At 41.1% G+C, this 15,640-nt stretch overlaps 1 protein-coding gene across 1 annotated transcript in view; it reads right to left on the bottom strand.

Annotated features, from left to right (window-relative positions):
* Positions 1–15,640, bottom strand: part of MARCHF6 (membrane associated ring-CH-type finger 6) — an 85,050-nt gene that overhangs the window by 57,514 nt on the left and 11,896 nt on the right. Inside the window, exons 4-7 of the mRNA XM_061589090.1 lie at positions 10,317–10,460; positions 9,120–9,192; positions 7,466–7,634; positions 1,918–2,107 (exon numbers count right to left, since the gene is read on the bottom strand). Of these exons, the coding sequence (XP_061445074.1) occupies positions 1,918–2,107; positions 7,466–7,634; positions 9,120–9,192; positions 10,317–10,460 (576 nt within the window). The remainder of the gene's footprint in view (positions 1–1,917; positions 2,108–7,465; positions 7,635–9,119; positions 9,193–10,316; positions 10,461–15,640) is intronic.

Raw genomic sequence — 15,640 nt, 5'->3', positions numbered from 1 at the left:
TAGCCAGAGGAATGAGCTGAGGCTGTTGGGCTTTGGGTAAATATATCATTTTATACCTATATTTTATACTTTTTTATTTTTCAGGAAAAATATTTGTAATTTTGATTGACAAATTTTTAAAAATATAAATTCACAATGCCAAAGAAGCTTCCCATGAAGTCAGCTGTATTTGAGCATTTCACCATAACTCAGGATGGAAAACATTTTGTGTGTCAGTGTATGACAAAAGACCCAGATGAAGACAAATGCTGTGATGCCAATATCAGCGCATATTCAGGCAGCGATAAACATGCTCTTACGAGAGCTTCCAATTTAAAAAGACATTTACAGCACTTTCATCCAGAAGTATTCAAAGTTGTGAATGAGAAAGATAACAGCAAAAGCAAGGAACTAATGCCCAGCTCTTCCAGCCAAGCAAAGGATCAGAAAACTTCTCAGACATCAGTTACAAGATATTTTGACAGTGACAAAGTTACTGTAACAATGACGGCAGATACATTCAAAAAACATATCATAGAACTTTTTGCAAAGGATGGTGTGCCTTTATCATTATTTTCACAACCGGCTTTTATAGGTCTGAATGGAGAAATGGCCCGCAAACTTGGTGTTTCTCTGGAAAGAGATAGTATTAGAAAAATAGTGATTGAAGAAGCCCTTAACCAAAAGGAAGAACTTTAAAAAACTCTCAAGGGACACTTTGTATTTCTTAAAATGGATGCCTGCACACGCCACAGAGTGAACTATTTTGCCATCAATGTCGGATTTGTTTGTGACAAGAATGAAATAGTTACCAAGACACTGGCAGTAAAAGACACAGAAGCTCATCGCACCAGCGAGTTTCTCCAGGTCTTAGTGGAAAAGGTTCTGCAAGATTATGAACTTAAAAAAGAACAAGTTCTTTGTATTGTAACTGACAATGCTTCAAACATGTTAAGTACAATTAAACTAATGAATGCAGGTAATGAAGGTGACCAACAGCTAGAAGAACACTTCAGAGATATAGGAATGTTTGAAATTGAAGAGCACGCTCCTGCAACTGAGGAACAAACTGAAGTTGCTACAGAACAACAAAATGATGATCCTTTAGATGATCTTGTTGAAGCTGCCTCAAAACTCTCCCAAATTCATCACATGCGCTGTGTGGTGCACACACAGCAGCTGGCAATAAGAGACAGTCTGAAAGAAGGACATGCTGCTGCTCTGATAGGCAAGGTGAGGAAATTAGTTACTGCTGCCAGAACACCTAAAGTTGATTCCATTTTGAAGAGACGCGCTGGAAAAGGGGCAATTATAGATCAAGCCACACACTGGGGCAGTATCTACTTAATGATTCAGCGCTTGCTTGACCTGAAACCCTTTCTTTTTAAAAAATTATTAAATGCATAGTTTGTTGCATTCACTTTCATAGGAATTTAGGAAAGTTTTCTTGTTCAGAAATTTTAATCAAATAAATATATTTTATGTTCTATCAATCTAGCCTGATGATTCACGTGGTGGTGATGAAATGCCTTGTGCTACCATTTTACTACAGTAAATTTGTTATTACTAGTTAATATACATTTGCTATTTATGAAGGAGTCGGAGTCGGACAGTAGAAAAATAGAGTCGGAGTCAAAGGTTTGGCGTACCGACTCCACAGCCCTGGTATTAGGTCAGGTTTAACCAACCATTCTGAAAACCTGATGCCTTGTTCCTACAAAGTTCACCAAATTACAATGCAATTTTTTTTATAAGTTTACATAAAAACATAAGGCTGCCAAAAGTTTGTGTTTTACTGAAGAGTAACAGTTTTTAAGAATGTTTATGAAACTTAACTGTCTTTCCAGGACGCAAGACCTGAAATCAAATAGGCCAAAGTATAACCTTGCTATTCCAGAACATGGTACAAATATGTATGTTAAAAAGTAACCATTATACCTTGTGCTCCATTGTTTGCATCTGCAGCATCTTCTACTACAACATCTTCTTCATCTTCATTGTCTTCCTCTTCTTCATCTTGTTGTTCTTGGATTTCTGGATTTTCACCTACAACTGCATTCTCAGCAGGCTGGTCTGCAGGCTGGTCAAGTGCCGCATTTTCAGCTCCACCATTTCCTACACCCTGAACCTGCACACACAAAAAAGCCAACACTGCTTAAGAGTTCTGCTATACTATGACAAGTGCCTGTAACATTAGAAATTATTAATGTCAGCTTTTAGGTGGTGCATATTTGAATGTTAAGAAAATTTCTTTGAATAGCTTTTATTACAGGCTTGCATAAAAATATACAGCCAGAAAGATAAGAATTCTTGGGAATTTTAAGGAATGGTTTAGGAGGCCATGCAAGAGTCAGCTTCACATGCATGAAACTTGTGACAGACATTATGTGAAACACAGATGGTTGAGTATGTGGCAGGCCTCCATTGCCACAGAATGAAAATTAATGTCCGTACAAATTATGACTTCCTTCTTGTCCAACTCCACCCTATTAAGAAATGTGGGGACCAAGAATCCAGTAGGCAAATGATTGCAGATGTATTGTCCCAGAGAAAGATGTTTATTAAAATGTCAACATATTGTGATATCTTTTACTCTTCAGAAATAAATCTTATTTGGCACTAACTTACACGGTGTAGGACCACAATACCTGATGGACTGCCTCTCCCGACATGAACCCACCCATACACTACGATCAACATCTAAAGCCCTCCTCCAGGTGCCTACTTCGAGGGAAGCTCGGAGGATCGCAACAAGGGAGAGGGCCTTCTCAGTGGTGGCCCCCGCATTATGGAATTATTTCCTGACTAGGTGCGCCTGGTGCCAACACTTATCTTTTCAGTGCCAGGTCAAGACTTTTCTCTTCTCCCAGGCATTTTAGCATGTGTTTTTAAATTGTTTTTATTTACTTTTTAATTGTTTTTAAATTGTTTTTATTTATTTTTTTAATTATGTTTTAAAATTTGTATATTTGTTTTTATTGTTTTTAATTGCTGTAAACCGCCCAGGGAGCTTCGGCTATGGGGCGGTATATAAATGTAATAAATAAATGAATAAACAAACAAACACACACAAACAAACAGCTCAACAGCTCCGTATGCAGCTTAGGCTTCCTGACATACACAAATTCACACTGGTATGAGACATCAGATCTAGCAAATAAAGCCCATATTTCAGGGTATTCCTCCCAATAATGAGCTGGTGACTTCTTTGGGCAACAGTATCTTAAACTAAGAACTGAAGGGAAACAACCAGAACAAACCTACTCTCAACATTTCAGAGGATGCCACTCTTCAATCTGATCAAGACGGGGCAAATAAAACCCCAAGCAGAAAAAGTATTCTGTGTTACAAGAAAGGAGATGCAAGAAAACAAAAGCAAAACCAACTTCACTCAGATAACTGAAATTAGTTTTGCCATGCCACTATCCACAGTGGTCTCAAACCTTGAGGATTTAACAAGGAGTTTGCATCTTTTCCCCTTTATTCTAATATCACTATTGTGAAAGCAACAACAATTAAAGGACAGAGAAAAGAACTTGTAACATTATATACAGGGAAAAGAACTTGTAACACAACTTTCTACAGATCACCTCTAAGGTTCCTACTTCCGGTAACACCAAGCTCCTAATTATACAGCCACGAGAATGGCTGTATATATACTATAGCCAGTGTGAATTTTTCACATTCTGCAATGCTAAACTGAAAATACCCCCATGCCATTCTGATGCTTCCCATAAGCTCATTTCAAAACAAAACCTTACAAAGCTTATAGTCCTGAACTCAGAAACGCTTGCTTAACAACACTCTCAATTTTCACGGTGATACACAAAACAGCCAAAGAGAATCGAGAGTTCAAAGTCTAAAAAGAGCGAGAAAAACCCCAGAGCCCTCTAGGACTTTTTTCTGTCAGAGTTCTCATAATTTGTTGAAATTCATTAAAAATCAGCCATGTTGATAGAGTACCTGGAATCCTATTACTGACTTTGCCCTGTACTCTGACCTTCATCTTCTGCAGTTTAAAAGTTAAAAAAATGCCTGGCTGATTTTTAATGACTTTAAGAAATTTAGGCTTGAACTGAATGATAGTGTCGGGCATGCTCAGTAAGGAACAACTGTCAGTGTTCTAAAAGCCAGACTCACAGCTGCTGGGCTTGCCTAATCAGGAGGGCACACCCACACCAGACCTTCATTTCACTTGAGACAGTCATGGCTTCCCCCAGAGAATCCTGGGAAGTGTAGTTTGTGAAGGGTGCCGAGAAGAGACTACTATTCCACTGACAGAGGTCCAGTGGCCAGAATGGTTTAACAGTCAGCCGCTCTCATTGAAGGTCTGTGGGGAACAGGGCGTCTCCTAGCAACAGCACCCTTCACTAACTATACTTCCCAGGATTCTTTGAGAGAAGCCATAATTGTCCAAACTGAAATAAAGGCCTGGTGTGGATGTGGCCAGGGACAGCTTTGGTTTAAATTTGGGTGGGAGGCTACATGTGCCTGCTGTAGAATAAAAAGGTGGTGGAAACTCTGAAAAGCAATGATACTCTTCTCAATGTTTTCCTTTTGGAAAGGAAATGGGCTTCCCCTCTGCCCAGTGCCCACCCACCCAATCTCCTACACTCCTCCTCCTCCTACCCTCCCTGCCCCTCCTCTGGGTCATTGTTGGCCAGGGTTTGAATCCCCACAGAGCCATGAAGCTCACTGAGTGACCTTGGACCAGTCACTGCCCCTCAGCCTCAGAGGAAGGCAATGATAAAACCACCTCTGAATATCGTTTACCATGAAAACCCTATTCATAGGGTTGCGATAAGTCGGGATTGACTTGAAGGCAGTCCATTTCCATTTTCAAACATGATTGTGCAGAAATAAATCCCACGGAACTCAAAAAGTATGCAAATGATCAAACCCACCCTCCCTTCTCCTCCCTCCTATCCCCTCCCTCTTGACCCTTCCCTCCCCCTTCCTTTGCCCCTCCCTCTCCATCTCCCTACCCTTCTAATCCTCTCCTTCCCCTTCCTCCTCCTCCCCATGGTCAGTTTTACCTATCTTCAGCATGGGAGTAAATACCACTGAACTCTATAAGCATGCAAATGATCATACCTGCCCTCCCCTGCCCCTTCCTTTGCCTCCCTCCAATACGCTCCTTCCCCCTCCCCCTCCCGCATGGTCAGTTTTACCTATCCTAACCATGATTGCATAGAAGTACATCACAGTCAACTCAATAAACATGCAAATGATCAGACCTGCCTTTCCCCTCCCTCCCCACTCCTCTCCCTTCTTCCTCCTCCCCTGCCCACTACAGCCCTCCCTCCATCCCCCCTCCCCAGGTCAGTTTTTCCTATCCTAAGCATGATTGCACAGGAGTAAATCCCACTGAATTCAATAAACATGCAAATGATCAAACCTTTTCTTCTCCTCCCCTCCCCCTCCTGCCTGCTCCCATCCCCCTTCTCCCCTCTGCCCTTCCTCCCCTCCCTGTGGTCAGTTTCATCTACCCTAAGCATGATTGCAGGGGAATAAATCACACTGAACTCAATAAGCATGCAAATGATCAATCCATTCTCAGCAAACTTGCACAAGATCCCATTTCTTACCTCCTGGATTAAAAAGCTGAGAAATTCACTAATAGGCAAAAACCTTGCAGTTTAGGAATGTACCTATAGCCCACAGATATTTCTATCAAACTTTGAAAAGCAGGGAAATTGGGCAGCTATAGTGAGTGCACCGGGGGAGCAGGAGACCTAGACAGGTAGTGGGCTCTCTGACACTGGAGACATTCAAGAGGCAGCTGGACAGCCATCTGTTGGGAATGCTTTGATTTGGATTCCTGCAGGGGGTTGGACTCGATGGCCTTATAGGCCCCTTCCGACTCTACTATTCTATGATTCTATGAGACCTGACCACCTCTCCAAGATATTGGACTGCCCTACAAATTTGTCAAAATGCAAACACCATTTGGGTTGGTCTTTCACAGTCCAATCCACTTGCCATGTAGCTTGCAAGAATTTGGTAACATGTGCCTCTGAGCATATGGTGAGTGGTGGCAACACCTGTAATCAGCCCAAATAACAAGACGTGTGCTGTGCTGATCTTGTTTTAGCAGGGAGGAAGCAATATTATTAAGACAGTTGATATAGTTCAGATGGTCACTTTAAATATGTCTGATTTCCTTTGCAATTTTAGTGACATTGCCTACAGGAAATCATTTTCTTTTGTTTCTATTTCTGTGAATATGTGAAGTACAGCAACACTTGGCAAAATTTACACTAAAAAACTCCAAACATAACTGTGTAATAATAGCACTGACTATTCTGCAGAATATTCTCCAGTGGACATCAGGAGTGTCTCAATTTGCACAAGATAAAACAGTGGGAGGTGAAATATATTCTAGCAAAATTCTAGGTGTGCTCTATGTTTTTAATTGACTGTGCCCTCGTTGCCTTAAATGAAGTGGTTTAAACATAGCAGGCTGAAAACATGCATCCTCTTTTTTCCAACAGCTAGAGTTATTGCTGAAGTAGCAACATATTGTAATCAGTCTGATTTTACATCAAACTGCAGTTTCAGATTCAACTGTTAATGCACCCAAAATAGAAATAGAACATAACCTCCCATTTGAAACACAAAAGGCTGTCTTCACCATCATATGACATTGACCAATAAAAAGGCTTTGAAATTAATAAAAATAAATTTGACTCACATTTATAGGATTAATAATGAGGGAAATAACATTTTCCATATTAGTTTCTCTGTAGAAACATTAGTAACACAGGAAAGAAGCAAAGTAAGAAGAACATCAGCAAACATGCAAAAATATAATTCTCCATCTTTGGAGATGGCAGGTGTTGCCACCACTCACCATATGCTCAGAGGCACATCTTACCAAATTCTTGCAAGCTACACAGCAAGTGGATTGGGTTGTGAAAGTCCAACCCAAATTGTGTTTGCATTTTGACAAATTTGTAGGGCAGTACAATATCTTAAGAGAGGAGGTCTGGTCTCCTGCTCCCCTGGTGCATTCACTATAGCTGCCCAATTTCCCTGCTTTTTTAAAGTTTGATAGAAATATCTGTGGGATATAGATCTGTTCCTAAACGGCAAGGTTTTTTGCCTATTAGTCAATATTTTATCTTATGAGTTCCTGTGACAGTATCCCATTAAATATTTCTGTATTATAGGTGCAATGTCAATTGCAAACATGATTGCACAGTTTGGCATTTCATCTGAACACAGCCATTCAAAGACACTTAAGGTATTTAGTAATGATACTGAACAAAACATTCCGGTAGAAAATTAGCTGGTACTCACTGCAGTCCTCTGGGTAAAACCCAAGTCATGTCCATGAAGCTTCTGCTAGAAGAATGCCTTATGCAATGGGCTCTGTGCATTAATCTACCTAGTTTTACAGAGTTCTAGGGGGGAGAAAAGGTAATGTGCAACAGAGAAGAATTCAAGCTGAAAGTTACAGCTGATCAACGGAAGGACATATTACCTCATTCTGTTGCCCAACACCATTGATGGCTTGCTGCTGATTTTGTTCCAACCACTGTGGTGCTCCTCCATGGACAATTTGTTCACGTAACCATACAAGGCTGATAAACGCACAGAGTGTGCACGTCACCACAAAACAACCTTGCAAACAGTCTGCCAGTAAATTCTCTCTATTAAGGAAATAACCAATGCATTAATGTACAAACAGTTATCACAACTGCAATCTTCAAGCTGCAAAATCATTCTTGAATCACTCAGCAATCAGCCACCCTCACCTGGAGAAAAACAAGTCAGGATCTCTAGCAGAAGATTTAAGTGTGGAAATTTAAATCTAAATCTGTTAGATCTGTTGTGCTTATCTCAAGCTGTTTGCCAACTGCACAAACATAATTTTTGGCAGGTTTCTCTCATGTCTTAAAACAGTTTCTCTCATGAAACAGAGATCTGTAGCACACTCTAATAATTAACAATGGGGATCATTACCGACCATAGATATCTTCCCTATATGTCTGTTTTCCCTGAATATTTTTGGATTAAACTGGATAATTTAACACACTGACAATCACCTCATTTTATTTCGAAACTATAATTTAACTGGGGTCCAACTGAATTTTCTATTTGACTCCAATACAGTATTTATAATTAAGGAGTTCATGTTCTGCCAGAGCTCTCAACCAATAAAAAACAAAAACACTATTAAAATTAGATAAAAATACACAGAATTTATCAATAATGAAGTGTTTTTTACAAGCATAAGGGTGTCACATAATGGATTCTTGTTGAATAGGGCATAGCTGTACAATTCTGCTGCATTTGCTGGGCACAACGAGTTAGGCCAAAATCCTACATGCAAAATACTTATATTTTCACAGTACTAAAGAGGTTTCTTTTCACATAGATACATTAAAGTATCCCCCCCCCAAGTTAAAGGAATCCTTATCTGTTATTTGTGAAGAGCGCATATAGTGTGCCCACTCTTCCCAATGCAGTTTTGGGATGGGGGGGAATACTGCCTTATGCTCTGCATCTCTAAAAAGCAAGCAGAGGGATCTATCTTCCAATCTCAGCACTATGGTACTCCATACCGAGACTGGGAGATAAAATCCTCCGTCTGCTTTTTAGATACCACTCTGAAGAGCAGACAGAGGGGTTTTGTTTCATCTCCCAGTCTCAGCAATCTGGAGGATAAAGCTGCAAGGACTGGTTGACCATTTGTTGTGGCTTGCTGGGCTAGATCCAGGCCCCATGTTAACTACACTTGAATTAAAGCATCAGTACTTCCAAATAAGCTCCAGTGAAATCAGCAAGTTTTATTTCCATGCCATGTGTTTAGCAAAAAGAATGGCAATCTTCTATAAAAGCCAGACAACACCAATATTTTGTTTATACTAAACTAAAACTGAAAAATATTTCTTTTACAAAGTGAACCCTTTTTCTATTACTTAATGAAGTATATACCCAGAAGCACTACTCCTTGGCTAGTTTGTTCAACTACAAATAATTCTGTTCATTTTTAATATTACAACAGGATGATTGGACCATAAAGGGGAATAAATCGTTATGGTCTCCTAGTGTATAGTGGTAGCAATCAATGTAAGACAAGAGATGACCAGTTTAGAACATAGAAATATTTGTAACAGCTAGCTAATACTTACGTTGACAGCATATCTAATGGCAGTGTCAGTAGTGAGCTCACAGAGCCAGTAAACAAGCACTTGTAGATACGGCCTGAAGAGTAAAGAATGACAATAAGATCCACAACTTCTGCCAATTAAACCTGGGTTCTGCAAGGGAGTTAGGAGCATTTGGAAGTTCCTTTTAACCAGGATTAACAATGGTCAAACGTAACAAACTTGGTAAGATGGGGAACTGAAACTGGGGAAGGGGGAAAGAGGGGAATGTATGTTCCTGTATCCCAATCCTCATCCCTTAAGGCTGGTAAGTATTACATTTGCGCCAAGTCTGTTTCAAATTATACTTTTAGACAGTCAAGAGGGAAGCATCAGAAGCCCCAGCCTTTATCATATCAGGCTGTTAAATCATTGAATCTTTTAAGCTGTAAGAATTTTCATCTGTGTGTGATTTCAGAGGGATGGGATCATGTTCAAATTATCTAACCTATTATTTACTATAACGAAGTTGTTTCAGGGCTTTTTTGGTACAAAACAGGAACACAGGCAAATAAAAGAGGCAGGCAAACAGATTACAGTAGAAGAAACAGGTATAGCTGTGAGGACTAACATTCATATTTAAGCCAGCTAACAATCTTTATCAACCTTTTACCAGTTAAAATCTAACATTAAACTATAGTCAAGAATTTAACATAGGTAGAGGAAATTCCATTCCTGCCATTTATTAAGCTTCCATAGGACCATACACCGTCAAACAGGACTGCTACCTTTCAAAGTGAGTATCACTCTCATCTCTCTGCCAGTACCAACCTGACTAGAGATGTGAAGGTACAGAAAAAAAAACTGGATTTTTTGGGGAGAGTGAGTCCCGGGCCTTCACATCTCTAAACATGACTAAAACAGAAGAAAAGCAAGCTTACTATGAACTCCTACATGAAGTGCCTCAGAAGCTAGAGTAACTGGTTCAGAAGTAGCACTAATCTTTGTGCAAGCACTAACAATATTTGTGGTATCCAACCACCTTTGAAGAATTATGCACAGAGCTTTCATAGATGCTTATTCTGCAATTCAATTATTAAGAAATCTGATAGGATGGCTGGAACTTCTAATGCTTTTCCCCTCAGCTAGCTTGCTGACGACCACTGTCTGAGAGCCCATTTCCCCTCTTCCTTGTGTTCTCAGGCATATGCATACTATATGTACATAAAATAAGATACTCACATGCTGTAAGAGGTACAACTCCTAACCATGCAAAGGCCACAAGTGTATAATGAAACCAGTATCGTATTGCTGTGCCGATACTTGTAACCAGTCCAGCACATATGTCTTGGATTGGAAGCCGGGAAGGCATATCTGGGGAATAAACTAAGAAAGAACATATATAACTAAAAGGATTTTAAATGTATCTGGGGAATAAACTAAGAAAGAACATATATAACTAAAAGGATTTTAACTGTAAAGCTACCATCAATAAGATAAGCGAAAATTCACTAAGGATTTTTTGTTGTTACCCATTTGAAGTTAAGCATTCCTGGCTCAAATTAGGTAAGGGCAGCATGGATCCCTGACCAAACATGTATAGTGTTACTGCTTTGCTTGGGTGTCCTCAGAGCTTTGTTAATAAGCCCCATGCATTTCCATGCTGGCCAGGGAGGAAGGGCTTCGCTTTTATTGCAGCCAGCATGGAAGCTAAGTAATCTAGTGAAGAAGAGACAGGGCAATCCATCCCTCCTCTGTAAGTCCACTAATCTGCATGGAATTTCTGGTCACCTGGTATAATGGTTAAGGTGTTGGACTATGACCTGGGAGACCAGGGTTCAAATCCCCACACAGCCATGAAGCTCACTGGGTGACCTTAGGCCAGTCACTGCCTCTCAGCCTCAGAGGAAGGCAATGGTAAACCATCTCTGAATACCGCTTACCATGAAAACCCTATTCATCAGGTCGCCATAAATGGGAATCGACTTAAAGGCACTCCATTTCCATTTTCCATGGTAACCAAATGAGTAAGTTAAATACAGGCATACCCCGCTTTAACATACGCAATGGGACCGGAGCGTGTATGTAAAGTGAAAATGTACTTAAAGTGAAGCAATTATCTATGCATGTACTGCACTGCAATTGCCACTAGATGGCAGCGGTGTCATGCCATTAAGTGTCCGTTATTGCAAAGCATGTACGTTAAAGTGGGGTATGGTGGAGTATGGAGCATGTACTTTATAGCGAGGCGACTTTAAGTGAAGCGACTTTAAGCTGGGTATGCCTGTACAATGCTAGGATAGGGAACTAGGTCTGATTGCATGAACACAGTCAGAAAACAAAACACCCAACTGTCTTCTGGATTGTTTTCTGCAGATTTCAGAGTATCCAGACCCAGATAATAAGCTACCTGTTCCATTCACAGCCTTCAGAAGTGGCAGAGAAACAAAGCAAGCAGATCCTAACTCAGGACAGAGAGCCTGCTGAATTCTCTCCCACTGAAACAAAGCCCTACAGCTGGCAGGGGAAAATGCCCTCACTAATGGCATGGCACTGTGGAAATACAGCACATTTTCAATCCCTGATTTTCTGTCAAACACCCCTTGCTTCCCTGCCTTTATTGTTGCTTGTCACTGCAAACAAACACTGCCATATTAACATCTGTTCCTGGAGTTATGCTGTCATGCCTGTTTTCAGGGGGTGGGGGGAATTATTCAAGTTTTAAAACATGCTATTTTGCTGCATATCCACAGAACAGTTGGTTCAGCTCAAGGACGTGGACAAGGTGCTTGGACAGGTACGTGCAACCACTTCGGTACTGGATCCTTGCCCCTCTTGGTTAATAAAAACTAGCAGGGATGGAACAGTTGGCTGGGCCAAGGAAGTGATAAACGCCTCTTTACGAGAGGGAGTGGTCCCTGGCTGTCTGAAAGAGGCAGTGGTGAGACCACTTCTGAAAAAACCTTCCTTGGACCCAGAAAATTTCAACAGCTACAGACCGGTAGCGAATGTTCCATTCCTGGGCAAGATCTTGGAACGAGTGGTTGCTGACCAGCTCCAGGCACTATTGGATGAAACCGATTATCTAGATCCATTTCAATCGGGTTTTAGGCCCGGTTTTGGCACTGAGACGGCCTTGGTCGCCCTGTTTGATGACCTATGTCGGGAGAGGGACAGAGGGAGTGTAACTCTGTTGATTCTCCTTGATCTCTCAGTGGCTTTTGATACCATCGACCATGGTATCCTTCTGGAGAGGCTCGCAGAGTTGGGAGTTGGAGGTACTGCTTGGTTCCGCTCCTACTTGGTGGGCCGTCTCCAGAAGGTAGTGCTTGGGGAACATTGTTCGACACCGTGGGCTCTCCAATGTGGGGTCCCGCAGGGGTCGGTTCTGTCTCCCATGCTTTTCAACATCTACATGAAGCCGTTGGGTGCGGTCATCAGGAGTTTTGGAGTGCATTGTCATCAGTATGCTGATGTCACGCAGCTCTACTTCTCCTTTTGATCCTCTTCAGGTGAGGCTGTCGATGTGTTGAACCGTTGCCTGGCCGCGACAATGGACTGAATGAGAGCTAACAAACTGAGGCTCAATCCTGACAAGACTGAGATGCTGTTGGTGGATGGTTTCTCTGATCGGATGGTGGATATATACCCTGTCCTGGATGGGGTTACACTCCCCCTAAAAGAGCAGGTTCGTAGTCTGGGAGTCTTCTTAGACTCTTCCCTTTCACTTGAGGATCAAGTAGCCTCGGTGGCACGGAATGCGTTCTATCAACTTCAGTTGGTAGCCCAGCTACGTCCCTATTTGAGCAAGGAAGACCTTACATCAGTTGTACATGCTCTGGTAACCTCGCGTTTGGATTACTGCAATGCGCTCTACGTAGGGCTGCCTTTGAAGACAGTTCGGAAGCTACAGCTAGTGCAAAATGCGGCAGCCAGATTGTTAACAAGGACCAAGTGGTCCGAGCACATAACACCTGTTCTGGCGCGCCTGCACTGGCTACCAATATGCTTCCAGGCCAGATTCAAAGTGTTGGTATTAACCTATAAAGCCCTATACGGCGCGGGACCACAATACCTGTCGGAACGCCTCTCCCGATACGAACCAGCCCATACACTACGTTCTGCTACGAAGGCCCTCCTCCGGGTTCCAACTCACAGGGAGGCCCGGAGGGTGATGACAAGAGCTAGGGCCTTCTCAGTGGTGGCCCCCGAACTCTGGAACAGTTTCCCCGAGGAGGTGTGCTTTCGGCGCCAAGTTAAAACCTTCCTCTTTTCCGAGGCATTCTCATTTTAATTTTAATTTTAATTTAATTTTAATTTAAGCTAACTTAATTTTAAATTTGTTGTAATTGATTTTACATTGTTTTATTTTTATATGTCCTTGTTGTATCATACTGTGTATTTTATTGTATTTCTTGTGTTCACCGCCCAGAGAGCTATTGCTAGTCGGGTGGTATAAAAGTCTAATAAATAATAATAATAATAATAATAACACATCCCTTACACAGAAGCCACCAGCACCTCAACACAGCCCTGTTAAGTCCTCTTACATCATAGTTGCATGAGTTTTGCAGGTGGAAAGGTCATATTAGTACAGATAAATAACTAAATATTTGCAAGAACCTTTGCACACACTTGAATGTTGCTATAGAAATACTTCACTAGCCTTATGAAAAAAGGAATTGTTACAAGTTAAAAATAAAAGCCTATATATAGGATGCACACCTTAACGTGGTGAGGGGGGTTGAGAGTGTTGAAGAAGCTGAGAGCAATGCCATCAGGAGTCTAGACCAAGAGGCTAGACTCCTAGAAGGGGCACCCATGGCGGAATGGTCAAAGCTGAGACACCAGACCAAGATGCATCCAAACTCAGAGGAAGGCAATGGTAAACCACCTCTGAATACCTCTTACCACAAAAACAGAGTATCCAAAATGCAACACAAGATAGTGCTGGAAGATGAGACCCCCAGGTCAGAAGGCACTCACCGAGCTACTGGGGAAGAACAAAGGACAAGTACGAGTAGCGCTGTGACTAATGATGCAGCTGGGTCAAAGCCGAAAGGAAGCCCAGAGGCTGATGCGCACAGATGCAAAACGAGAGTCCGGAGTTGTACGACGCACACAACAGGAACATGGAATGTGAGAAGCGTGAACCAGGGAAAGTTAGAAATTGTCAAGCAAGAAATGGAGCGTATCAACATTACAATACTTGGCGTGAGTGAATTAAAGTGGACTGGAGTGGGACATTTTCAATCAGGCAACTACAAAATATTTTATGCAGGAAATGAGAAATCAAGAAGAAAGGGAGTTGCTTTAATAGTGAGAAGTGATGTAGCAAAAGCAATTAAGAGCTACAACGCAAGGTCTGAGCGAGTGATATCAATCAGATTAAATGGGAAACCTATTAACATAACCATCATCCAAGTCTACGCTCCAACATCAAACGCAGAAGAAGAACAATTGGAGAGATTTTACTCAGAAGTACAGGAGGAAATTGATCACACACCAAAACAAGATATGATGATAATCATGGGGAACTGCAATGAAAAATTAGGGAACAGAGAAGAACTAGGAATTGTGGGGAAATGGGGCTTAGGTGACAGAAATGACGCAGCAGAAAGACTTATTGAATTCTGTGAAGCCAATGATTTGTTTCTTGCCAACACATTTTTTGAGCAACCAGAAAGACGACTGTACACGTGGACATCACCAGATGGTCAATATAGGAATCAAACTGATTATAGAATTGGCAACAGAAGATGGAGAAGTTCCATACTTTCTGCAAAAACAAGACCAGGAGCAGACTGCGGTACAAATCATGAACTCATCGTATCGAAAATCAGAGTAAAGCTAAAGAACAACAACAAAGCACTCATAATGCCAAAATACAATCTAAATAACATCTCAGAAGAATATAAAGATCAAATAAGGAACAGATTTGAAGATTTAAACTTAGTTGACAGAGAACTATAAGAACTATGGACTGAAGTCAGGGACATTATCAGGGAAGAATGCAAAAAGACAATACCTCTTGTTAAAAAGAGAGAAAGACCTCAATGGATGACTGAAGAAACTCTTAAAATGGTTAAAGAAAGAAGGAAAGCAATAGCAAAAGGAGATAGAAACACGGTCAGAATCCTAAATGCAACTATACAACGACTAGTACGTAGGGACAAAGAAAACTATTACAATAGTTATTGTATAGAAATAGAAAAGGACAACAAAATGGGAAGAACAAGAGTCCTATTCCAAAAGACTAGAGAAATGAAAGGGAAATTTAAACCACGACTAGGGACGTTGAATAATCAACAGGAAAACACACTGACTGACCGAGATGAAATAAAAGGAAGATGGAAGCAATACACTGAAGAACTCTATAAAAGAGATGACAGGATGACAGATTCATTCACAGAGGAACCATATGATGAAGAACCAGAAATTTTAGAATGTGAGGTGAAAGCTGCTCTTAAAATTCTTGGAAGAAACAAATCACCAGGAATAGATGGCATACCAATGGAGTTGCTACAAGCTACTGAGACTGAATCTGTCCAAATTTTGACAAACAT

This window comes from Rhineura floridana, chromosome 1 (genome assembly GCF_030035675.1).
Source record: "Rhineura floridana isolate rRhiFlo1 chromosome 1, rRhiFlo1.hap2, whole genome shotgun sequence".
In the NCBI taxonomy this organism is placed as follows: domain Eukaryota; kingdom Metazoa; phylum Chordata; class Lepidosauria; order Squamata; family Rhineuridae; genus Rhineura; species Rhineura floridana.
The sequence above is the reverse complement of the archived record's forward strand: the minus strand, read 5'-3'. Positions and strand labels throughout refer to the sequence as shown.